This window comes from Hydractinia symbiolongicarpus, chromosome 4, assembly GCF_029227915.1.
Source record: "Hydractinia symbiolongicarpus strain clone_291-10 chromosome 4, HSymV2.1, whole genome shotgun sequence".
In the NCBI taxonomy this organism is placed as follows: Eukaryota; Metazoa; Cnidaria; class Hydrozoa; order Anthoathecata; family Hydractiniidae; genus Hydractinia; species Hydractinia symbiolongicarpus.
Window position 1 is genome coordinate 24813418 of NC_079878.1, and position 23417 is coordinate 24836834.

At 34.9% G+C, this 23417-nt stretch overlaps 2 protein-coding genes across 2 annotated transcripts; one reads left to right on the forward strand and one right to left on the reverse strand.

Moving 5' to 3' along the window:
• Positions 1-338: 338 nt before the first annotated feature.
• LOC130641987 (activin receptor type-1C-like) lies at positions 339-13615 on the forward strand. The gene is made up of 8 exons (XM_057449040.1): positions 339-477; positions 7826-8116; positions 8947-9189; positions 9935-10153; positions 10681-10932; positions 11411-11632; positions 12033-12163; positions 13186-13615. The coding sequence occupies exons 1-8, from the start codon at positions 405-407 to the stop codon at positions 13315-13317; spliced, it is 1563 nt and encodes a 520-aa protein (XP_057305023.1). The 5' UTR covers positions 339-404; the 3' UTR covers positions 13318-13615.
• Positions 13616-17650: 4035 nt separating this feature from the next.
• LOC130641993 (retinal rod rhodopsin-sensitive cGMP 3',5'-cyclic phosphodiesterase subunit delta-like) lies at positions 17651-23373 on the reverse strand. Its single transcript, XM_057449046.1, has 6 exons — positions 23020-23373; positions 20267-20329; positions 20128-20153; positions 19496-19621; positions 19157-19262; positions 17651-18715 (listed from the first exon to the last, which is right to left on the reverse strand). The coding sequence occupies exons 1-6, from the start codon at positions 23067-23069 to the stop codon at positions 18634-18636; spliced, it is 453 nt and encodes a 150-aa protein (XP_057305029.1). The 5' UTR covers positions 23070-23373; the 3' UTR covers positions 17651-18633.
• Positions 23374-23417: the final 44 nt, after the last annotated feature.

Sequence of the window (23417 nt, forward strand, 5' to 3'; positions counted from 1 at the left end):
TTACGTTGGTTATGGCCTATCTTCAGGGAGAATGTGCATTTGTTATGTAGCGATAGAGAGTATTATGAACGTTTTATGCATTATTTTGCGATATTACGTTAGTTATGGCCATCGACAGAAAATATATGTATTTGTTATGTAGCGATAGAGAGAATGTCGGATAATGAGGGTTCATCTGTCGGGTCTATTTGGTTGGAGTATTGTCAATGAACGTCTCTCGGACTTTTTATGTCGATAAAGTGTGAAGGGGTGCTAATTATGTTGTACGTCGTGTGGCGGGACCACTTAGCCCGGTGCTAAATGAAGTCAAAGCCGTTCGTAGCTCCTTTAACGTTTTTGAACGGAAAAGATGTTGCATATGTGCAGTCCGAGCCAGATTGACAATAATAATAAGTCAGACGAAAATGGCGGAGTTCAAGAGGTGTATGATTCACTGTTTGTTATTATTGTATTTGACTTTTAAACAGTTCAAAACAGGTACTTATGCGTTTTAATTTAATCTGTTTTATATATTTAAGGGTGTTATAGACCTATTTTTACCTTATATATCAGTAATGAATGTTTTCAGATAGTATAACATGTTTGACTTCGCAAACCCTCTTTTTTTCCTCATTGAGTCGAATGAATGAATGAATGAATGAATAAAAATGAATGAATAGTGTTTGTAGCGAAATAAGTACGATTTTATGGTATAAATATAAATACATACTATGGTCTTAATGCAGTAGGATAGACATAGCTCAGGCTGAGGAAATAAAACCACAGTTTTAGGGTGCCAATAAGCCGCAAACGGTCTCATATATAAGGGCGAGTTTGGCCAACTTTCTAATTAAATTGGTGGTTGCACTCTGAAACTGCCCATACTCGACCGCAGCATCTCGAAATTTCTGGTAACATACTATGTGGAATACAGGAAAGAAGGTGCTTTTTAGGGCATGTTTGGGTATTTGCAGGCTTTTTTGGGAGAATACTTTTTTTTGTTAAAACGCTGAACTTGCCCTTGCGTTGGTAATTTTCATGATGGCGGCAGGAGCAGTTGCTGTTGCTTCTCAAAAATTTATTCTATTTTTTGTATTGATTTTTTGTATTCTCTCTTGTGGAAATGGCGAAGCTTGTTTTGTTGTGTCGAAATCACTTACTAAAGATGAATTTAAACAAACTCTCTCGCGTAGGGGTTTGAAAATAGCTCATCAAAACATTCGTGGGCTGGAAAACAACATTACTGAAGTTTAAGAATTTATATCTACACATAATGAGATGGATATATTTAGTCTTTCTGAGACACATTTACAAAATGATAGTTGTGTTGATGCAGTTTTTATTGATGGTTTGAGAAAATCTCGCTTGGAGGGATTAGACGGCGGAGTTGGATTATACATCAAAAACAACATTATGTACACACACACAGAAAAGGTCTTAAAAACGCTTCACTTGAAATAATTTGGAGAAAAAAGATTACAATCACGAAAGTTAACAAAGAACAAAAGGAGACTATTATAATGGGTGATTTCAACGTTGATTATAGTCACAGTAACGTCTCAAAGGATTTCAAAAGCCAAATGTCTTCCTATGGATTCAAACAGCTCGTCAAAACTGCTACAAGAATTACAAAAGACACGTCATCGTTAATTGACTTGATTTTTGTCAACAAACCAAACTCCTATCCAACAGTTAATGTCGTCAGCACAAGTCTCAGTGATCACAATTTGATTTGCCTTACACGTAAAATTAACACACAGAAATATCTAGCGCGTGTAATCAAATGCTAGGCTACTCTAATTATAATCCTGAGCTACTTGTAAATGACAATCGCCAAATTGACTGCTACAATTCCAATCAGGTAAACAAATCCGTTGAATACCTCTCTACCCAGCAGAAAAATGCGTTTCGCAAACATGCACCACTGATTGAGAAACGAGTCCGAGGAAAACCCTGTCCATGGATCGACGAGCCCCTTAAACGACAAATGAAAGCGAGGGACTGATTGCTACGTAGAGCAAGAGCAAGCAACGATGAAGCATGCTGGAATGAGTATAAAGTTCAGCGTAATCAGTGTACCAGTGCTGTGCGGAAAGCCAAAGCATCGTACAATCAAAGAATGCTCAATGATAACCGCCTGAACCCACGCAAGTTCTGGAATACTATCAAGTTAATCTTTCCAACCAAACCCAAAGTATCTTCTCCAAGAACTGATGATGCAAAGCACCACGTAAATTACTTTGATGAGTATTTTTCGACCCTTGTTTCTGTTTTGAAAAAACAGCTTATCCCTTGATCGACTTTTTATAAATTTTTATATTTATTTATACTATTTATAAATTTTTTATAAATTTTTTATAAATTTTCTTATATATCGTCCGTCTCCATTGAAAAAGAACTTCGAAATCTCAAAAGGAACAAGGCTGCTGGAGTTGATTGTCTTCCACAGAATCTCCTGCAGAACATGTTGAAAACTACCGACCGATCTCTGTACTCCCTGTTTTGTCGAAGCTTCTGGAGAAAGTTGTACACAAGCAAATGTATGAGTATCTTGAGACAAACAACCTTCTTAGTGACTGTCAATATGGATTCCCTAAAAAACGTTCCACTAAACTCGCCACCACCTTGTTTTGTGACACAATTTGCAAAAACGTTGATAATGGCTCCATGGTCGATAGTTTGTTTCTTGACCTATCTAAAGCCTTTGACACCATCGGTCACAGTATTCTACTCGAAAAGTTAATGTTGTATGGAATCAGTGGACCTGATCTGTCATAGTTTACTGACTACTTGTTCAACAGATCCCAACATGTTGAGCTAAATGGTTTACTTTCAAATAACTGTTTTGTTACTTTTGGTGTACCACAAGGATCAATCTTGGGTCCCCTCCTATTCATCACGATCTTCAATGATATAAAAGAAAGTATCAGCAAGTGTGATATCTTTCAGTACGCGGATGACACTGTTCTCTTGTTTGCTGGTAAAGACATTCAAACCATTGAAAACACCTTGAACGAGGATATGACAAGTGTGGGTAGATACTGTGAACAAAATGAACTGTTGCTGAACTTTAAAAAAGGGAAGACGGAAGTTATGCTGTTTGGAACTTCCCAACGTCTGAAAAGAAACAGAAGGGAGCTCAATATCGTTAACAACAACACCCGTATTAACTTCGTTACTGAGTATGTCTATCTTGGTAACCTGCTCGATAACCACCTGTCTTTAACAGCCAACTTTGATCGAGCCGTCAAGAAAGCATGTGGTTGATTGAGAATCCTGTCCAACGTACGAATGAGCCTGACCATCGAGGCTGCCACTCTCATCTACAAGATGATGATCTTGCCATCATAACCTACAGCTCAACTATCAAGACCTGCTTCACCGAAACCCAATGACGGAAGTTCTCTTCGATTAAACGCCGTGCTGAAAGGATAGTTGGAACACCAGTTCAGCCTATCGTATAGGTTATTGGACAACAAGTCCGTTCTCCGGTTATAAAATGTCTAAACAAAGAGTTATGTGACGAAACCTTTGCCAGCATTGAAGCTTGAATTCGCAAGATCTGGTTTTTTTATGGTGGTACTAAATTATTTAATAATTTATCTTTAACAGAACGAAAATCGCTTCTACAATAATTATTCTGGTCTTATTTTAACACTATTCTATTTCGATTTCTATGTATGCTGAACAGACTTTTATCTTTTATCTTATGTTTGTCATAATTTATTTTTATTGAGTTTATCTGGAGTTAATTTTCACAATTCACTGTCTTTTTCCAGATCTTATTCGTAATGTTTTTTCAGTATTCTTACCTATTTTACCCTTTAATTTTCTGCCTTTATGCTGTTTATGTTTTAAATGTAAGCTTATAACAGAACAAACACTGATAACAGTTTCTTTATATAAAATATTTTGAAAATATTGTATTTAGAAACTGAAGTTTTTTATCCTGTATAAATATTCGCGAATAAATAAATAAATAAAATGGACGCAATTTTTCAGGCGTATCCGGCTAATCGACACCCTTTCCCATGACAGTTTCTCGTCATAGACACATTTAAAGCATATGACAAGGGTGCTGACTCGCTGAAAACGCCTCAAACACCACAGGACTGCCGGATGATTTCCAGGATTTAAAAAAAAACTTTAAATTTTGCCCAGAGAAGTCCGAATCAGCCCGAAACAACATTTTTTTAAACATTTACTACCATGTTTACAGAAACGCCAACTTACTACTTCCTAATGCGTGACAAATTTTATTGTTACTATCTCCTGGAGGCGCTGTACGGAGAATTTTTAAAATTGGACGCTTTAGATCGTTGGAAAATGCACTTCCGCACACCTATACCGCCATTTAACTATTTGACAAATATATTGAATTGGTGTTACTTTTGGACGGTTATTTAACCCGCCATTTTTGAATGCCGCGGGACGAGAAAAACACGGGACGAATTTAGACTATGTTCACACATTGCGGATACATGTCGTTCCGAAATAATTTTTGTTGCAGGTAGGCCTCGCGTTCACACGGTTTCGAAGCTATCTGATATGCGAAACGGGATGATTCTGTTTTGCTATAAATAATGAAATGATTCCGCTCCTCTGTTTTTCGAAAATCATGTACCCACGTCATTCCGGAACAAAACAATTCCGAAATGAAACCTATCTGCAATGTGTGAACATACAGTACAGTCTGAATGTAATCTACCGCGGACGCAAAAATTGCATAAATAGTTACACAGAACAATAACATTGCGATAGCTATTGTTTTCTTAAGAAAAAAATTGCCTCGTTGATAAACAATGACCCCTCGCGATCGATTGTTTAATCACAATAGGTTGCAAGATCAATTTTAGCAATCTTTTTTGGGCGAACTCTTTTGAAATTTTTAATTGCGGTAATTAAGCGTTTAGATCGCATTTTAAAAATTTATAAACGTAAAGCGGCGATAGAAATGTTTTTTTAGATCACATTTTAAAAGTTTAAAATCGAAAAGCGGCGATAGAAATGTTTTTTAAATCGCATTTTAAAATTTTATAAACGAAAAGCGGCGATAGAAATGTTTTTTAAGATCTCATTTTAAAAGTTTATAAACGCAAAGCGGCAATAGAAATGTTTTTTAAGATCGCATTTTAAAAGTTTAAAATCGAAAAGCGGCGATGGAAATGTTTTTTAAGATCGCATTTTAAAAGTTTATAAACGAAAAGCGGCGATAGAAATGTTTTTTTAAATCGCATTTTAAAAGTTTTTTAGATCGCATTTTAAAAGTTTAAAAACGAATAGCAGCGATAGAAATATTTTTTTAGGTTCGCATTTTAAAAGTTCATAAACAAAAAGCGGCGATAGAAATGTTTTTTTTAGATCGCATTTTAAAAATATATAAACATAAAGCAACATTTAATAGTTGTGAACAATGCTTCTCGTATGTTTCTTAAATTAAATGCGCTGGAATCTTTTTAAGTAATTAAATCAACAATACATTCTCACGAAATGTATTATAAAACTCCGCCAAAGGATTTTTATTATTTAATTACTTCATGCTAATACTTAAGGGAATAGCTTATCAATACATTTACACAATGCATCTCGCTATTACAAGAAATATAATTGCTTCGATATATCTTCGCGAGCGCATTGTTTTTTAACACGCAAATATAAACTCGCAAAACCCTTAAGGGATTTAATTATAACAAAAGAGAAACGACTGTCATCCTCCACGCAAAGGTGTGATATTAGCATGTACGCGGTAGATTACATTCAGACTGTACTGTAGTCTTAGTATGCTTGTAACTGGTGTACATAGAAAAAAAGATCTGAGAAAAAGTGTGAAATCGATTTGATGAGTGGTACAAAGGGTAAATTGGAAGAGAAGAGACAAAATCGATTTTCTTTATCATATAAAGAGACTCGAGATGAAGAAATTTGCGAAAATAGAGGTTCTTGCTTTTTTAAAAGAAATTATGTGACTTTAACAATATTCTTTCAGTGTGTGAGGTAAAGAAAATGTGTGTGTTATACACGCTTAATGCTTGTGAGTTGACATGTCTGTGTCTAATTTATTCTTTTAATGTCGAGCAGTGGTAGTGGAAGAGTGCTGAAAAAAACTCTTTTTTATATCATTTTTTTGATAAATAGCTGTAATAAAATCCCACAAATAGTAAACTATGAGTACGACAACAAAATAGCACCTTCCTTCTTCTCCACAAAATTTAAATGACAACAATGATCTCGTGCAAGTTGCATTTCAGGCGGTTTGGACAGGTCCAGGCTTTCTGGGCGATTACAGACAAAAAGCTTGAAAAAACCCACAGCCGCCCTCACATATACGACGCTTTTGGCGAGTCGGCACCCTCTTAACACATGCTGTAAGAGTATATTATATTTCCCACCAAAATTTGTGCAATCAGGTAGCTAGGGGAATAGAACAAGTAATTACATATGCTTAAGGGACTAGAAGAAAAAGGGCTAAGGGTGAACACAGCAAAGTCTAAAGTCATGATTAGTAGCATTGAAGCCAAGTGTGACGTTGTAGTTGGAAAGTGGCCTTTTGGGTTTCACAGGAAAGGGGTTGGTAGTAACTCAATTTTTTGTCAGACTTGCAAGCATTGAGTACATAAAGTCAGTAGTATTGGTGGAAGGTTATAGAGAATGAAGTATTTCCAGCTTTAATGATGTACAACAGTGGCTCGTTAGAGATATTTGAGAACTTCTGTTACTTAGATGATATGTTGGGCAGTGAAGGGGGTGTTGGAAGAAGTGTTACTTGCAGGATAGGTTCTGCTTAGAAAAAGTTCAGAGAATTACTTCCTTTGTTGACTAGCAGAGTCTCGTCAATTGAGTGTAGGTTGTATGAGGCCTGTGCAAGAAGTGTTATGGTAGTGAGACATGGGCAGTGAAGCAGGAAGAAGTGGTGGTGGTGGTGGTGCTGATGATGATGATGATGATGGTGATGGTGATGGTGATGGTGATGGTGATGGTGATGGTGATGGTGATGGTGATGGTGATGATATGATGATTAAAGTTATAAAATAAATTTTTGTGAAAAAATTGTATCTCCAGCTATGTTTGATAAATAAGGTTAAATCATGGAAATTAGGCATTCAAAATTGTTGGAAAATGCATTTTCAGTATTCTTTCTATTTTTCTGCACTTTGTAGATTGTTCTGGAAATGTCTTCCTGAATTTTTAATCTGTTAGTTTGGTCGAAGAAACACTATTTTCATGCAAAAACCTACATAATAGCAGGTGCAATGTGATGTAGTTGTTTGAGTTCTTTAACTTGTCAAACATTTTTTATTTTTTTATCTGCAACAAGTTAAAGAATTGAAAAAATATAAAGTATAGTTGTTAGCCCATGAAAAACTCCACGGGTTCGTCCGTCCTTTTTATACTGCATTGCGTGTGTCTCGCTACCTGCGCAGCTAAGCTACCATTTCGCGTGACAGATGGACAGACAGACAGACGTATACGGGTATTATAATATAGATATTGCACAAACAGTTGCTTTCACTTTTTAGCCCAAGCAAATAGGCACTGATGTATACCTCGAACAAGACAAATTTTCATCGTAGTGTTTAGGTCACATAGAATTTCTGAATTCAAGTGTGTTTTTAGGCTAACTATAAATAGTCTTGCATATTAGGTTTCTAGATAAAAGAAAATCCAACTTCTTCCCCTTGTGCAAGTAAATTTTGAAAGTTGATAAGGAGCTATTAAAATCTACTTCACGAAATGTATAAAAGGGGAGAATGTAAAATCTATATGTCACATTTACAATTAACATTACAGCTTATTAAATGTTGAAACTTTAAAAATATGCCCTTTACTTTTACATATATTTTTGTAGTTTTTGGTAATGGAGGGGTTGGTAATGGACAATGTTATTGTAATAACGAAAATACAAAGTTGCGAGGGGTGGATGGTGGTACCTGTATAAACAATGTCTGTCCACGCAATCCCAAACTTCACGAATGTTATACAGTGTTGCACAAAAATGGTCATATGGAAAAAGGGTGCATTAGATTGACTCATTGTTTTGAGATCAAAAATGCACACAAACATGAAAGATTGATTAATTGCTGTAAAGGTGACATGTGTAACAAAAATGTAGGAAAAGATGATCTGGAATTTATCGAAGGTATGTCATGTACATTTGCATACGATATACATATGTTATATTTTTACTGAAACAGCCTTTTTCATTTCTCTCAGCTCTTAACTGCTGATATGTTAACAAAGATTGCAGCCAAATGCCATTATATGCTGCCCACAATTTCTTGTAGTGGTCAAAAAAAGGCAACCATGATTTGTGCTCTTCCTAATAGAAGTACAGAGTTACCCAGATTACTAAAATACTTCAGGCTGATAGCAATTGTTCAAAAAATGATGCAATTAGCTCATGCCTCTAATAATTAAAAAAAAAGTGACTGTTAAAATCTCTTTTTCAACATTTTTTATATTCAGCGTATTTATTTTTCATTAATAAATTTAGTAGATTTATGTTTCAAGGAAATCATTTTTTTCTTGATTTAGTGACAATATTTTGTAAAAAAAAACTTTTTGTCATTGCCACTACAAAACTTACCTGTCGACTTTTTGTTTGCATAATTGTTATAGGTGGCATACTACCATTCACAGGAAACCAAAAAAAAAAAAAATATGTTTGTACAAGGAAGGAGGTTTGCTCATAAATGATTCTCTTTCTTTTTTGAAACAAACAAATTATGCTAACCATATTTTCACAGTCTATTAATTGAAATGAAAGATTAATGAAAAGTGATAATCGGGGAGGGATTAAGATCTGATATAGAACCCATGGTAATTGCATTATTAAAAATATCATTAAAATCAAAATGATATTTTTTTAAAAATTTGCCCTTCTATTCTAGATCCATTTGTAATTGCCTTGTTTTGTTTCCATTAAACCTTGATTTTAAGTGACATCTATGTCTGTTTGTGTTTTAATAGATCATCATTTACTAGAAGGAACGTCATTGCCACCAACAAAGAGTAAAGAGATCATATCTATACCTACTGCAGCTGCGATTGCCGTTCCAGCTTCGCTCATATTTTTACTTGCAACTTTGTTCGTGTTGTACAAAGATAGAAGAAAGAAGAGATTAATGCGGAGGATAGCTGAAGAAAATCACTTGTTGACACAAAGACTTGACGAAATCAATGGTATTAACCTTGTTGATTGCACCACGTCAGGTAATGCTTTCTGCTTTTGCAAGATGGAAAAATCAGGAAGTTTGACAACAGTGGCAAGAAGTTTGGGAAAATCAGCAAAACTTGTTTTATGCGGCATGTTAAGAGTTTGTTAATTAAAACTGTTAGTCATTGGCGTCTTTAACAAACAGAATGGGGTTGTAAAAATCATGTGAACCAATGACGTTGCTATAAAGTTTATTGCAACTCAAAAAGCACCTGCGACTGGTCAAAAAATAATGCAGAATTCATGGACGAAAGCATCTGTTCGAATTGCATCAGTATTCAAATTGAAGGATGTTAGATCTTCTAACCTTATTCTTCATGAAAATGACACTCATAGTTGAGAATGACTTTGCGAAACTTTTTCTTGATTTTGCATTAAAAATTAAAACAATCTGTTAAGCGTTTCCTACTTAAAACTTATGTCCTAGATGAAGCAAGTCTCGTATTGTTCTTAATTTAAATCTTGTTTCTTTTTTCAATGAGTTTGATTTTGTACAGAAAAAACATGCTCTGTATTTCGCATTGCATGACTAAGGCTAGCTTATCAAGAGACAAAACAAACTTTCCATTTAAATAAGTTTTCGAATTATATGACACCGAATTATAGAAGTTTTTTTATATAATAATTTAAGTCCTGGCGAGACCAACGGAATTGTTTCATCTGAATGATTTTTTTTTTTGACTTACACAATCACACGAGTTTTGCTTTATCTTGCTCATCGTTCGACTTTTAACATTATAGGAAGCGGAGCCGGCTTGACTTTGCTGGTGCAACGCACTATCGCACGGCAAGTCCTCCTGCATGAGCGAATCGGCGCTGGTAGATTCGGTTCGGTCCATCGAGGAACTTGGCACGGTCAGGAAGTGGCTGTGAAAATATTTTCGTCCAATGAAGAAGCGTCGTGGTTTAGGGAAGCACAAATTTACCAAACAACAATGTTACGTCATGAAAATGTTTTAGGTAGGAATGTAATAATTCAATTGGTTGTTTGAATGTCAAAAACTGCATTGCAAAGGTGTTTATCCTGTTACATAAAAACAGCTAAATATTTTCTGTATCGCGGTTGACCACAAAAAATCTGGAGAAATACTTATTTTGCGTTCGAGTAAAAATGCTTTATTAGATTAAGATAAATATGAAAACAGATATCATTTTGAACATAAAAAATTGCAGAATAAGATATGGCATGCGAAACCTTGATTCAAATTTCGTGGTTTACAAAAAATACGACACTGCATTTATTATTTTTTTCCGAAAAATATCTGACAGTGTTGTTTTGGAGAATTTTATTCACCCGCACTTTCATAAAGTTAAAACATAACTTTGTGAATGATATCTATCCAAAAATTACTGCCTTAATTTAACTGAAGCCAGTCAAAATACAACAAGTAAAATTGTAGCAGCTATTTCTACGACGTCTTATTAAATGGAACAAAAAAAACCCAGCCCTTTTACCTGTTGCATTGTATTTGATTTGCTGTTTATAGGTTTCATTGCTGCAGATAATAAAGACACTGGTTCTTGTACGCAACTTTGGTTAGTCACTGAATATTATCCGTTCGGGTCATTGTATGACTTCCTCCAAGAACAGTATTTGACACCACGCGAAACATTAAAGATGGTGTACAGCATGATCAACGGGTTGTGCCATCTACACATGGAAGTGATCGGCACGGAGGGGAAACCTGCAATGGCTCATCGTGATATGAAAACCAAAAATATTTTAGTAAAAAATAATAGTAAGTGAACTAATCTAGTAAAGTTCTACTGTGAAAGCTATGATGATGTTAGGTGTTATTTTGTAGGCCACTTGTTAAGTCTACTACGCTACTACTGCGATAGTGTGCAAAATATTAATGGAAAATAGGTCAAATGAAAAAGATTGTCCCACTAGAAATCATTTACGCCCTTTTTGTATTAGATGTGCATTTTGAACTGGTCAAGCTTTACTTGTCAATATTTCACGCAGGTTGGCGTAGGTAATTTAAGTAGATGCAAAACTAAAATTTTGCGAAATGAAGATGACATAGCAGTTGTTCTAAAGCGTAGTGTCAATTAATGTTGCTTCGAGCGATTTCTAAAAAACTGTCACTTTTAAAAGTATCATGCACATATATTTTTTAGCATTCTTTCAGCAATGTATACAAAATTTCTAGTGTTTATGTTAAACTTCTTTTTATTGTATTTGTTTATGTAAATTTTGTATTTACTCTTTAGAAACCTGTGCTATTGCTGACTTAGGATTGACCGTGTTACATACTTCCATCAATGACAAAGTAGACATGCCTACCGGTACACGCACGGGAACAACTCGTTACCAGGCCCCAGAATTACTAAGTGAAATTGTGAACTTTTCGTATTTCGATTCCTATCGAAGAGCAGATGTTTATGCATTCGGGTTATGTGCGTGGGAGGTCTGTCGTCGAACTGAGATAGATGGTAGGAATAGAGTTCATATATGAGTTTGGGTTTTAGATCCATTTGCCTAGCGATCATTTATTAACCTGAATCTGAATTTCCCCTCTTCTTTTAGGAACATTAGGGAAATTTGTGCAGTATTTGGCCCTTTTTATACATATGTATCATTTTATTCTCGTTCTTAAATTCCATCAATATATATTGTTCTTCACTGTTAAGTAACGTGTGGAGTCTTTTAGGGAAGTCAATAGGTAATGTCTTTTCAACATAGTTCCATAGGATTATAGAGTAAACCAGGAAGATTGGAGCAGAATTTGTTGTCAAAAATTAGGAAAAATCAATGAAATTTGAGCAAAATTTGGTTTCAAAAATCAGGGAATTTATTTGACAAAAGATGTTCAAACCGCAACCTTTCTTTCAGGTCATGTCGATGAGTACCAGTTACCGTATTACGATTGCGTTCAACCGGATCCATCACACGAGGAGATGAAAAAAGTAGTGTGTGATGAGAACAGGAGACCTGCGTTTGCTGAACAGTGGCATACTGAAGAGGTAGGCGGAACAATAGAATAAACTCGCCTCTTAAGTTCTTCCATCAGAAAGACTAAAAATTTCTTGACTTTGATGTGTAAAGAATTACAAATATTTCTGCTTAAATAATCCATTAAAATTCTGCACGTTACGACCTAAGACAGCTTATGAGAAGATAGAAATATCAGTGACTTTATTTTTAGTAACTTCTTACTGACTAAATTTACCAACTTTTTAACAATTATTTTTCAGGAAAAAATAAAGGAAAACTATTTTTTCAAAGCAAGCGCTTACAGAAATAAAAAAAATTCTTATATGCATTCATACATGCAGACGAAATTTTGTTTTTTAATTTCAACTCAAAGAGCAAACTAAAAATTTGCAAACTTTGTATATCATAATTTTCAGACAAGTTTTAATTGCATTAAAAAAGAGAAAAAAGGGGTAAAAAATCTTACTTAGTAAAGAATGTTATTCAGGTAGCCATACACTTTTCAAGAAAAGTCCTCTAAAATGATGGCAATTTAAACCCTTTAATTATCCTTTAAAAGTTCTATAGCCACTCGGAAATTGAATGCTGCATAGTAGCCTCTGTTGTTGAAAGTCTCCCCAACAACTCTTCTCCTATTTCTTGCAGCAGAGAAAAGAAGTTTCACAATTTTCTCCATTAATGCTGAACATTCTCCCTTCCTTAATTTAGGTGCCCATTTAAAAAGGCAAATTAAATCTCCGCGTCATTTAGAAAGAACGTAAAATTATTACTATGAATAAAATATTAAGAGTCATTCAATTTTTTGAACTAAGGTAAAATTTATTGTACTGATGTACATCTGCGTAAAATGCAGAAAACCGCGTTCTTTTCACTTCTTTTATACCCCGCCCTTACCCTACACGCATCCTTCACAGAGACGAAACTAAACTCCATTTCTGATTATCTTGCGAACATGCCGCGTCCATCATTGGATTGTGGTTGAATTTTACGCATGATTTCATGTGTCTTTAGAGTTTTGGTTTTTGAATTATCTCTGTACATTATTTTTCAGCCCATGAAAATCTTAGTAAAGATCATGAAGGAATGTTGGTATCCAAAGGGCGCAGCCAGACTGACTTCACTGAGAATTAAAAAGAACATCGTAGCTATATGTCGTGAACTCGACATAAAAGTAACATATTGAGAGAAACAAATGAGAAGTGATAGTTAGCTTGTATCATGTAATGTCGTAGCGGTTGCCCTGTCCTGTAATTCAATGGTTGAAGAACCGGTGACAGAAATGGAAAAGCAAATCGGAAGAAAAATCCCCTCAAACATTTCCCTTTGTCATGTTGGACCTGAAATATATTACCTAACGGTAGTAAGGATATACTGATCTTTATTACTGAAAATTATTTATTACAGATAAAAAAATTTTTTTATACAGAATGTACTTAATTATGAAAACATTGTAACAAATTTAAATTAATAGCAGAATTCGACACGAATTGTCATCACTTCAGACGAACTGAAACTCACTTTGGGTTGCATTTCACGTTTGTCAGCGCACGTAGGTCGAATTGACTGATTCTGGAGTAATGATCAGTGAGCATGGTTGAAAGTCACGAACACAAAAGATTACCCGAAATTAAATTCAACAATAGTCGCACTTTTCACTGTCGTGTGAAATTTCACTTAAAACTCTTGGATTTTACTTCAGTCTTATAAATTGTAGCTAGTTTTTCAAACTTACCCATGTATCAAGCTTAGTGTATGATTACTTGAATAAACATATATACATACGTCTATTTTGTGGTGGTGGCAGGTTTTGCACGCAGTCACACATATCGCAATATAAAATTACAAGAAATGTATATACAGCGTTATTGAAAAAGAGCTATATTATGCCTTAAACACGTTTTGTTAATAAGTTTAGACATTTAATCGCTAAGAAAAATTCTCGTTCCCGGGTGTATCTGGAAGAGCTCAGGCTTCGGCCATGGTAATAATAGAAGACGTAAAATACCATGGAAATGACTACAATTGAATAGGGAGAGCCAGCCAGCCACTCCTTCGGATAGATCTTCACGGATATTTTTAAAAATGCTGCTACTTTTACGCAAGATTTTTGGATAAGGAAAAAAAGATTATATGATACCATAAAATAAGCTTAAATATAAAACAGGCGGATTATTTCGAAAACTCTTATTTATTACAGACCCGTCTCCAGAGACATTTTACATTACGAAGGTTCATACCGCGCAACTCTGGCTCCGAGCAAAGTGGCTTGTGGGAACAAAATTTTCAGAACTCCCGCAAAGTGTAAACATTTAGCTAGCGTTGGTACACGCAAGTTATTATCCCATAGTTATTCGCCGCCTAACACTCATACATATTGTTTTTGTAATAATGGAAAAGAAAAATTGTGCACAATAGCTTATGGAACGTGGCCTGTCTACAGGAGGTACAATACCAGAACGTAACATGCTTTAGTTTTGGTACAAGATTAGATTCCAGTCCTATCCCTCCCATTTCAGCTCCCTGGTGTCCTAAAGAGGAATTGTACCCTATAGTCACAGCATCCATATATAAAGATTACAGTTCTAAAAAAGAGTAGTTTAGATCAGCAATAGAAAGCTTATGTTATCTTGACCAGCAGAAAATAGCATACTTGCCAACCACGTTCCCAGGGTCTAATGGCCCCTGAGTCGTCATTACGGAGTGGCCAACAAACTTCATCAACAAGGCAAAATCCCCTGGGAACGAGGTTGCATAGTTGCATGTAATAATAATATATTTGTTAGAGCTCTTGGTAAAAAATTACATGGAGAATTAACAAGGTCAACAGTTCTTCTATTTAGTAATAACCGTCCAGCCAAAAACCTACTGTAAGTATCCTGTTGGTGTGAATGGCTTATTTTGTCAGACATTGGCCTTGCTTCTATATTCAAAAAACTTTTATGAAACAAAGGAAAACTTTTTGCAGAAAATGGCATCGCAAAAACAACAAAGAGCTCTACCTATGATGCCATTACGAAAAATATAGTTGACCCCATCCAAAGTTGAAACCTCAAAAACTGATGCTAAAATCACTTCAGCTGACCCAGAAAGCTCCAGGTTTAAAAAGATGTGTTATAAATGAAATCTGACATGCTTTTAGAATTAAAAAAGGTTAAAAAACCGTTGGAACAACATTGCCATGAATTGTCAAAAAAAATCTCTAAAAACATCTCCTGGAGAACATTTGTCATTTCGATTCACAACCAACGCAGCACTTTCGCTAGCAGATCATGATTACTGCAAACAAAGTTTAACTACAGATTAAAATAAAATATAACTTGAACCGTCAAAACTTAAAATATTACAAAAAATATCCCCAGAATAATTTTGATAAAACAAAAAAACAGCTTTAAAATAATGTAAACACTACTACTTGATGATTTCATGTGACAGTAATTTCAATTAAAAAATAATCAATTATTCGTCCAAATAATCCTAACCTTGAATAATCCATCTTGATTTTTTTCCAACCCCGGGACCGCGTTATCGCCGTCCCAGGGTCAGAAAAGATACAAACCTTAATTGCGCGGTATAAAATTCGGACGGAACCTGAATCTTATTCAAATCTTGTCGAAACATCAAAAACAAATCGTAGGGACTAAGTTTACTCATTTTTATTTCGCTTCTAAAAAGTACAAAACGTAATTTCTATAAAACGGAAATTTAAAGAAACAAACAATAACACCATGTACGAACTAATTTGCGGTAAAACTCTTGCAGGAAAAATCTTTTTTCATATGGTGACTGTGTAAACTGCACCATAAATAAGCGCACATGCGCAAAATCTTTGTACACATATCGGTAGGGCAAAAATGAATAAGCATGTTTTTAGATTGGGTGTCCCTTCTCTGTGGTGGAGGATTCAGAGTATTGTATACCCGAGCAGAAAAATGTATAAGAATCAAGCTCTGTGCATCTAATGAAGCCTTTGCTTCTTAGGTCATCTCTTTACCCATACAATACCTTCCCTATATACGATACTGTATTGTGTAACATAACTTTCAGAGATAAATTTTTTTTCAAATCAACACCTACAAACTTAATAGCTAGGTCCTTAGTCGCAGTATCACAAAGAAATGAAAGTAGAAATATTTGCACATACAAGAAATGGAAATGTTTGAAAATTATAGATCTAAAAGAAATGCAAATTAAATACAACAAGAAGCCCTGGGGGCTCTAAGAATTTCCGCGCGCTAACAAAATATTTGATGAAAACCGGCTAATTCGTTGTGTTATTGTGCCAAACATTCGAAGGGGTTAGGTGCATGAACCTCTGAAGATAAATCACACCAGTGACATTATATCTTACAACAAGCGCAAAAAAAACGAAACGTGTCATAATAAACTCACATTTTAAAAGAAATTGCTAACAAAAAATACAGCCTATCATTCATGGTTGAAAGTCTTGCGATTGAAACGTTTATGGTCTTAAACGGCATTAGTTGACAAAAAATCAAAATTTTGATGTCACCATTATGTTCAGCATACTTTTTTTGTTAACTGTGCCAAATTTTGTCGAAAACAAATACCAATTTTGGCCTGAAGCGTCAATACTAGCTTTCCCAGTAGTTAAGGAGCTTGGGTACGAAGTTTACATCTGTGACGGACCAACGTGAAATCCCAGGGTCGATTTTTTCTCAAAAAAATTCTCCGAAAGAAAAAAACGACGGTTTTAAAGAATTTCCTACGCCTTCGGGCGCGGAAATTCAAAGAGGGTTGAAATAACTCTGACCTAGCTTCGCGTCCTTTGCTACGGAAAAGTATATTCGTGTTGGTTCGCTTTTTATATGGTGAGTAGCTACGGAAAACGTGCAAGCAGAACACCCGCTTAACTAGACAACCACCTAAAGGGGGATTTTCACGAAGCGAATTGAACGGCGAATTCGCTTTTTAATTTTCACGACAAAATAAATTAGACGCCAAATTCATTGTTTACATTGGTTAACCGCGCTCTAATTGGTCTAAAACTAGCAAAGAAACATTTAGGCGCGAAAAAGTAGGAACTGTTTCTACTTTTCAGCAAAGCGAATATTTCGATGCAAAATCATAACAAACAAAACTGCGCATGCTCAGATACAATTCGCTGTCTAATTCGCCGTGAAATTCGATTGTTGAAAATCCCCATAAGATATCGATCCTATTCTCATGCTGAATGTTAGGCAGAAAGGATCAATTCACACTGCAGGGTGGCCACAAAATTTTTCGCAAGAAAAACAGGATCAACTTTTTTTTGTTTCTTACGTTTTCTTTAGTCTATTAATTTTAGGCGTCCAGAACAAATGTTTAAAAATGTATTACTTCCGTTCCAGCATAAATGGTTAAAAAATAATTGAAAACCTGTTAGAGGAGGAGTAGCCACCCTGCACTATTATAGTCTCTGGCATCACTCGGCCGGAGTTTAAACCCAAGGCCTTCCACACTGGAGGCGAACGCTCTACCAAAAGCCACTATACAAAACGAATGGATAAAACGCGATATACAAGTTGTAGACATACTTTATATAACCAGATCAATAAATTACAACTATTCACAATCAAGAAAAAGAAGTCTCTTCATTAAAGAGAAAATCATCAACATAATCATACGAATAAAAATATACTGCTGATATATCACAAGCCTGGGTTTGACAGAAATACTCCCTTTTCAATTTTCTTGATCAAAACATGTATGTAAAGTGCGTTTCTCCTAAAATTTCAGAATTGTGTTGGACCTTCGTCTGACTACAATACACTTTCTTATGTCATTAACAAATTGATCTGAGATTAACTTAATATATGATAATCATGACAGCTACAAAATTTACAGAGAATTTGCAAATTGTCGCCAATCTGGCATGCCAATGTCAACAACGTCAAAATTATATACATGAAGTTTTAAAAAACGTTTCCACCATAATTTTACAACACGTATCCACCTTAAACTATTCTCAAACTTAACACATTACAAAAAATACTGGAAGAAGCGCATTTTTGTAGACGAACAAGAAAAAACGAAACGACACATCATCATCAATTTAGCGCCCTTCCTATAAAAGCGAAAGTCGTGAAAAATATCGTAGCAACAAAACAGCAGGAACTGTTAACATTTGAAATAGTACCAGTTTCAAACTTTTTATGTCTGAAATTATCCTCCTGGAATGACGACCCACTTTAAAAATCAACACACAGGCGAATAACCAACCCATGCATTTTGATAATTTAATTTTTTTTTGAATTGTCACTCATTCGCATAGGATGGAAATAAAAATCAATGGTTTATAGATAAAAAAGCACACATCTCACGAGAAAGCCACTCCTGTCTGTTTGTGACAGGCGTTCTATGGATTTTGAAAATACACATAACGCTAAATACGAAAATAGTACTCTTATCAATCAAACTTCAAAAACACTTGCAAATAATCTGATAATCACTGCATAATGCTTCTCTAGTGCGCATGACGAGGTCAGCGATGTTACCAAGGTTACACGTAAAACAAGCGGACACGTGACGTGCTCACTAGAAGGTCTTCGTCGTAAAATTTCGTTTCGATAATCACATTCCCACTAAAGATATAAAAGAAAAAGACCATAACGAAGGATTTAAAAGTGTTCTTGCCAGCTAGTTACATCGACAACTAACATTTTATTGTTGCTTATCCTTTCGCATTTAAGATGTGTGATTTTATTATCCTTGAACGAGAAAGTATATAGATACTTGGAACTTCCCTATAGTTTTGTGTAGTCTAATACTTTACTTAATACTTTAACTTAATGTAAAGCTAGCAATATGGAAACGATCCAGCTTCTTGCTTAAAAAAAAATCAGACAATTGTTTTTTATGGAATTATGTTCATCCTGTGACAATGATTTATGATATGACTTAGAAGGTACAAAAATCTTATCAAGAGCCTGCTGACTATTCAAGAACTAAACGAGCTAAACGAGCACGATGACACACAATTAAGAAAAGGGTTGCAACCACACCAATAGTGGCAAAGAGTATACCTCAACACAGTAGCAGGCATCATTTGATCAGAGGGTGCGGCTTCTATTAGAGACTGCCATGTATTCGTTGAATCAGGAATTACAAAACCAAAGTCAAAAAACCACTCTAAAAGTTAACGATTACAATATATACAATATACATCGCTATGGGATATTACTTTGTCGATATTATTCTCAGGTAGTGTTCTTCCTTAATGCTGAACAAATACCATTAAAAAGTAAAAATTGCGTTGCTTGATTTAATTATTTACAATAAATTCTAACACGCACATTCATATATAGCTAATGTAAAAATAATTTCTTTGGTTCTTTATACAAAACAAATGTATATTTATATACCTTCCAAACATTTTCCCTTGAACATCACTCTTTGCTCTAATTTGAACTTTTGCATTTCTTCTTTGGAAGAAAAGTTGATTTCCCTGGACACTGATTTACACTTTAATATTCGCTTCGGGACTCGAGCTAAAAATAAATTATATATCATCATAAATTAGACTAGTCAGAAATGGGTGGATTTCCTTTTACTTCAGTTTTCCATGCAGACATTGAAAACTAGCACAAAAGTTGCTATGGGGAAGCGTTATTGGGAAAAATTTAAGATGCCTTGGACAAGTAAATGAGAGTCATTTTGGCAAAGATTTTTATGTTACCAATTTACCTGAGCTTTTTTAAAAATTATAAAAGACTTGTTAAACAACTGTTTAAGCTTTACAATATAAGTCTCGCATCATTTTATACCTCGGGTTCCCTTAAGTGTCAGTTAAGCATGGGCCATAAAGACCTCACTCTTGTTATCATGGCCTTGAAGCTTGGGAAACACACAATTCAGGGTGAACAAGTACAGTCACACCAATGTTAAATTCGCTTTTTAACAGAATTAAATCGTTACAAGATGGGAGTTTCACTCTACACGACACTTATGTAGGCGGTAATAGAAAACAAAAAATGGGCTATTCAAAACAATTTACCTTCATGCTCAAAGTCAGCGGCAGATCTAAACATTCAAAAATAAAACTTTCTATATACAGACCAAAATATTCCGCAGATTAACACTGCATTCTTTTAATAAAACCAATAAGTACGTTTTTTGATTTAAAAATTACTTACAAGTCTTCATTTCCTTGCCACATAATTTTTCCAGTATCACCATCACGTAAATTCATCCAATTTCTGTGCAACTTTAGTGAAGGAAATAATTATAACTTAGATTGATAGCCTTATTATATTTGATTTTTTTGAAAGCATCCTTACTTGCTATGGCATTTGTTTTTATTTAGGAATCCCAAGTAAAAAAATACCCCTCATATGAAAATTTTGTTAATATGTTAGAACAGTTGGCCTAATAACTCTGCAACTTTTAGTAGCTGATTTTTTTATATAATGGAATGATTGAAATTTTTTATGAAATCAGACAGGGATGAGATTCGTTGACCTTAAAAAAGCTTTTGACATTGTTGATCATAAAATTTTGTTAAAAAAACTATAGTGTATTGGCATCAGAGATGCTGCCTTTGACTGGTTCGAGTCCTACTTAACGGGCCGAATGCAGCTGACTCTTGTAAATAACACAGAATCAGATCTGCATCATGAAGACACTTTTGGGGTGCCGCAGGGATCTGTGTTGGACCCCTGCTCCTTCTTTTGTATATTGATGACTTAAAATCTGTCATCAATTCAAACTACCACCATCTACATGCAGATATAATAATTATTTCGTCCCATAAAAACTTGGATACCCTTGTCTCCAAGGTCGAGTTAGAACTTTCGCAAGTCGACCTCTGGCTGAATAATAACAAAATGACTATTAATACGGACAAAACTGAAACAATCTTTTTCGGCAACCACAGCCAGTTAAAAAAAGTTGAGAACAAAACCATCAACTACATGGGTATTCCTTTGAAGAGGAGTGAAAAAGTTAAATATCTTGGGGTAAGATTTGATCAAAAAAATCCAATGGGAAGAGCATATTAATGACATAAATAGAAAAATACTAATTAAAAATTCTAAAATTAGAACCATTGCATCCTGTTTAACACCTCACACAAAAAACCTTTTAATTAATGCACTTGTCATGTCATATTTCAACTACTGCTCCTCGGCATGGGCTTGTGCCACCCAAGGTAGATTGGGAAAACTAGAAAAACGATTAAAGTGTGTCCATACCTACAAGAAAGAGAGGGAATATTCAATGAATAATTTACTCATCAAAAATCATGGCATATTAGTTTTCAAAGCAATGAATCACATTGCTCCTGATTACATGCGCTCAAAATTCCTTTTGACAAAGAACTGTCATTATCATCAAACAAGAGGAGCTTCAAAAACTAACCCCAACACATAATTTGGCAAAAAAGGCCTTCCCATTTAGAGCTGCAAAAGTGTGAAATAATCTTCAAGACCAAGTGACCTGTGATGGAAGTCTGCTTTCGTTTAAAACTTCCATCTCTAATGTGTTTGGCAAATTCTAATGGAGATCACTTTTTAATTTTTGTTTTTTTATTCACTTTCTTTTCCACTTTCACAGATTATGTTACTATGTTTGATTGAGCTGAGGCAGTCAAGGTTTATCATTTTTTGTTTCTTTTTTGTTCTAGTGGCCCCCAGTGGAAACAATCCACTAACTATAGGTTTTTGTGATTTTCTGGGCTAGCCACTTTATTTATTATTATTATTATTATTATTATTCATTGTGTAAGCTGCCCCTAAACTGTGCAGCACCAGATGCCTCAATTGAGGCAAATACTTTTTTTGCTTTGACTGGGGGCAAGCCGTTAATAAAAAGTACATTCAAATGTTTGTTTACAAGTGATTACTATTGTATTTTGCACTGATTTGTTAATCAAAAAAATCGTGCCGTTTCAGCAAAATGGATGGTTACTTGGTTTGGATTGTCAGCATGAGTTGCACTCTTGTTTGTGCTTGATTGTTTGGACACTGATTCCAATACAGTTTAATACATCTTTCCACCTATCAACTATCAACTTATAAACCACTTTAAAAAACTTTACAAACTCAGATTTTGTTCTATTTTTGACAGTTCTATTATAAATTCCCTCCTGTAATCATTTGTTTTTCAATGGGGAGTATGCTTCAAAACTTCCAAGCATGTGAAAAGAAGATATAGGACACAGATGGATACATGTTTGCACATATGAACAAAATATCCCAGTGGGTGACCTCATTTATAGTGTGCTAAGGTAAACCTGGGCTACACTAACATACTTGGTTGGGTAATAGAGTAGGCTATTGCAGGAGGTCAAGGCAGAATTACTCGATCTGGTAATATTACCCAATCAGGTAATACTTAGACCACCATCAAAATATGTTATGTTAGCATCCTGAAGACTCTGCAAAATTTAGTCAATCAGTCAGTCACGTGTTTTTTTACCTCGGATTTCCAGATTGGAGCAAGTAAATTTGTTCCCCGAATTAAAAACAGTATAGCACAACTCGGTGTCAGTAGCACACACAGGAGTATCCTAAATGAATTAATTTTTACAAGGCAGCATGAAATTGCGGCACCAGTGAGTGTAAGACAAATTTTCTCTTCTTTACGTAAACAACGATTGTAAGTAATTCCTAAAAAATATATTCGTGAAAAATATATTCGTGAAAAATATGAAATCGTTTACGCTATTTAAGAGTTGGGGCGTTTTAAGAAGAATTGAAAGAATATAGAATCTTATGCTACCTAAAAAAATCTTTAATCTTCATTATAACCATTTTACTCGTGCAAGTCCTGTTTTTTTACCTACACAAAAAAGTCTGCGCATGCCCATTGTTCTCAAAATGAAATCAAAACAACTAGCGGAAAGTGGTCTATTAGCTAATAGTTAGCCTAGCTATACAGAAAAGGATACAATTTAAAACCTGCTAAAATTCTTTTTGCTTTATCTTGGTCAACTGCCATACTTGCCTAAATTTATAGTCTTTATAGTAGCGTAGCTATCTGAAATAAAATAATGCTTCGGATGTCCAAAAAATAGTCCTTGACAGCCAGGCTAGCTAGCTGGCTACTAAGCTCTTTTTCAAAAGTTTCAATTTGAAAGCAAGCAGCATCAAAACAGCACAAATATTTCCTTGACTATTTTGACTTTCGTTGGAGCATGCAACCAATTACTTTTTCAAAAAATTATTGCTTCGTCCCTCGTCTGACCAGGTAAGGTACCGGCGCGTGCATTGGTTGTTATGTTCTATCCGTCTGCGTCTACAAATCCCTTGTCCGCACGCGCATCGGATAGGGAAACCGCGTTTTGAT